The sequence below is a fragment of the Trichechus manatus genome, unplaced genomic scaffold (genome assembly GCF_000243295.1).
Source record: "Trichechus manatus latirostris isolate Lorelei unplaced genomic scaffold, TriManLat1.0 scaffold00028, whole genome shotgun sequence".
In the NCBI taxonomy this organism is placed as follows: domain Eukaryota; kingdom Metazoa; phylum Chordata; class Mammalia; order Sirenia; family Trichechidae; genus Trichechus; species Trichechus manatus.
The window spans coordinates 1,292,436-1,293,703 of NW_004443964.1; the positions used below are offsets into that span (position 1 = coordinate 1,292,436).

Consider the following 1,268-nt stretch of genomic DNA (forward strand, 5'->3'; position numbering starts at 1 on the left):
AGGGTCTCCTGAGGAGCAGCTTCCCTACAGCCTTCCAACATGCCCAGCAGAACCGTCCGCTACACCCGCTACAGCCCACAGCAGCGGCGCCGGCGGATGCTGGCAGATCGCAGTGTCCACTTCCCAAACGATGTCCTGTTCTTGGACCACATCCGCCAGGGTGACCTGGGGCAGGTGGGGCGCTTCATCCGGGCCCGGAAGGTCGCCCTGGATACCATCTACCCCTCGGGTAAGTGTCAGCAGGTGCTCGCCAAGGATCTGTGGGGCGGCAGGGGGCTGGCCATTGGCCTCCACTGTGACCCCCCGACCCTGCCCTGCCCAGGCCTGGCCGCCCTGCACGAAGCTGTTCTCTCTGGGAACCTGGAGTGTGTGAAGCTGCTGGTCAAGTACGGGGCTGACATCCACCAGCGCGACGAGGCTGGCTGGACAGCCCTGCACATTGCCTGCAGTGACGGGCACCCGGCCATCGCCAGGTGAGAGGGGCCTGGGGCTGCGGGCTCTATCCTATTCCCAATAAAGTGACCCTGCAGGAACGCCACCGACTCCTGGAAGCCTCTCCCTCCCCCATTCCCCTCCTCAGACCAAACCGTGGAAAAATCGGCCTCGGCTTCCAGAGGGTCAGGTTTCTCCTTACTCCCCCCCCACCTGGAAAAAACAAGCGGCTGACCTCAAGAGCCCAGCCACTGCCCTGGAGCGGTGGGCGTCCTCCAGGCTGCCCGCTGCTCACCAAGGGCCGTGCTCTGCACCCAGGTACCTCATCTCCCTGGGGGCAGACAGAGATGCGGCCAATGACGACGGCGACCTGCCCTCCGACCTCATCGACCCGGACTTCAAGGACCTGGTGGAGCTCTTCAAAGGCACCAAAATGGACTGAGCCGGCACTGGCACCGGGGCGCCCTCCCTGGAGAAAGGGAGGCGTTTACCTGCCCCGGGTGCCAAGCCCCGGCCCCGGCGCACCCCCTCCGCCCCTGCAGCTCTCTGGCCTGGCTTTGTCTCCAGGTGACTTTTTTACGGTGACACTTTTTACTTTTTCAATAAACGTGGTTCCCAAGCCCGCGGTGGTGGCTTCGATTAGCGGTGCCCAGCCCGTCCCCGACTCGGCTTCTAGCCGTTTCCGACGTCCAGGGCCCTCTGACGTCCGCCCTGGGCTGGGGGTTTTGGGGACGCCAGCCGCTACCCCCGGCCGCACTCCCGAATCGCCGACCCCGCCGAGGCGGCGCCGGACGCGCGCCGGACAGTCACGTGGCCCCGCGGCGCCTGCGCCTGCG

At 65.9% G+C, this 1,268-nt stretch overlaps 1 protein-coding gene across 1 annotated transcript; it reads left to right on the plus strand.

Moving 5' to 3' along the window:
- Positions 1–1,064, plus strand: PPP1R27 (protein phosphatase 1 regulatory subunit 27). The gene is made up of 3 exons (XM_004374083.3): positions 1–229; positions 323–473; positions 751–1,064. The coding sequence occupies exons 1-3, from the start codon at positions 40–42 to the stop codon at positions 872–874; spliced, it is 465 nt and encodes a 154-aa protein (XP_004374140.1). The 5' UTR covers positions 1–39; the 3' UTR covers positions 875–1,064.
- The last annotated feature ends 204 nt before the right edge of the window (positions 1,065–1,268 follow it).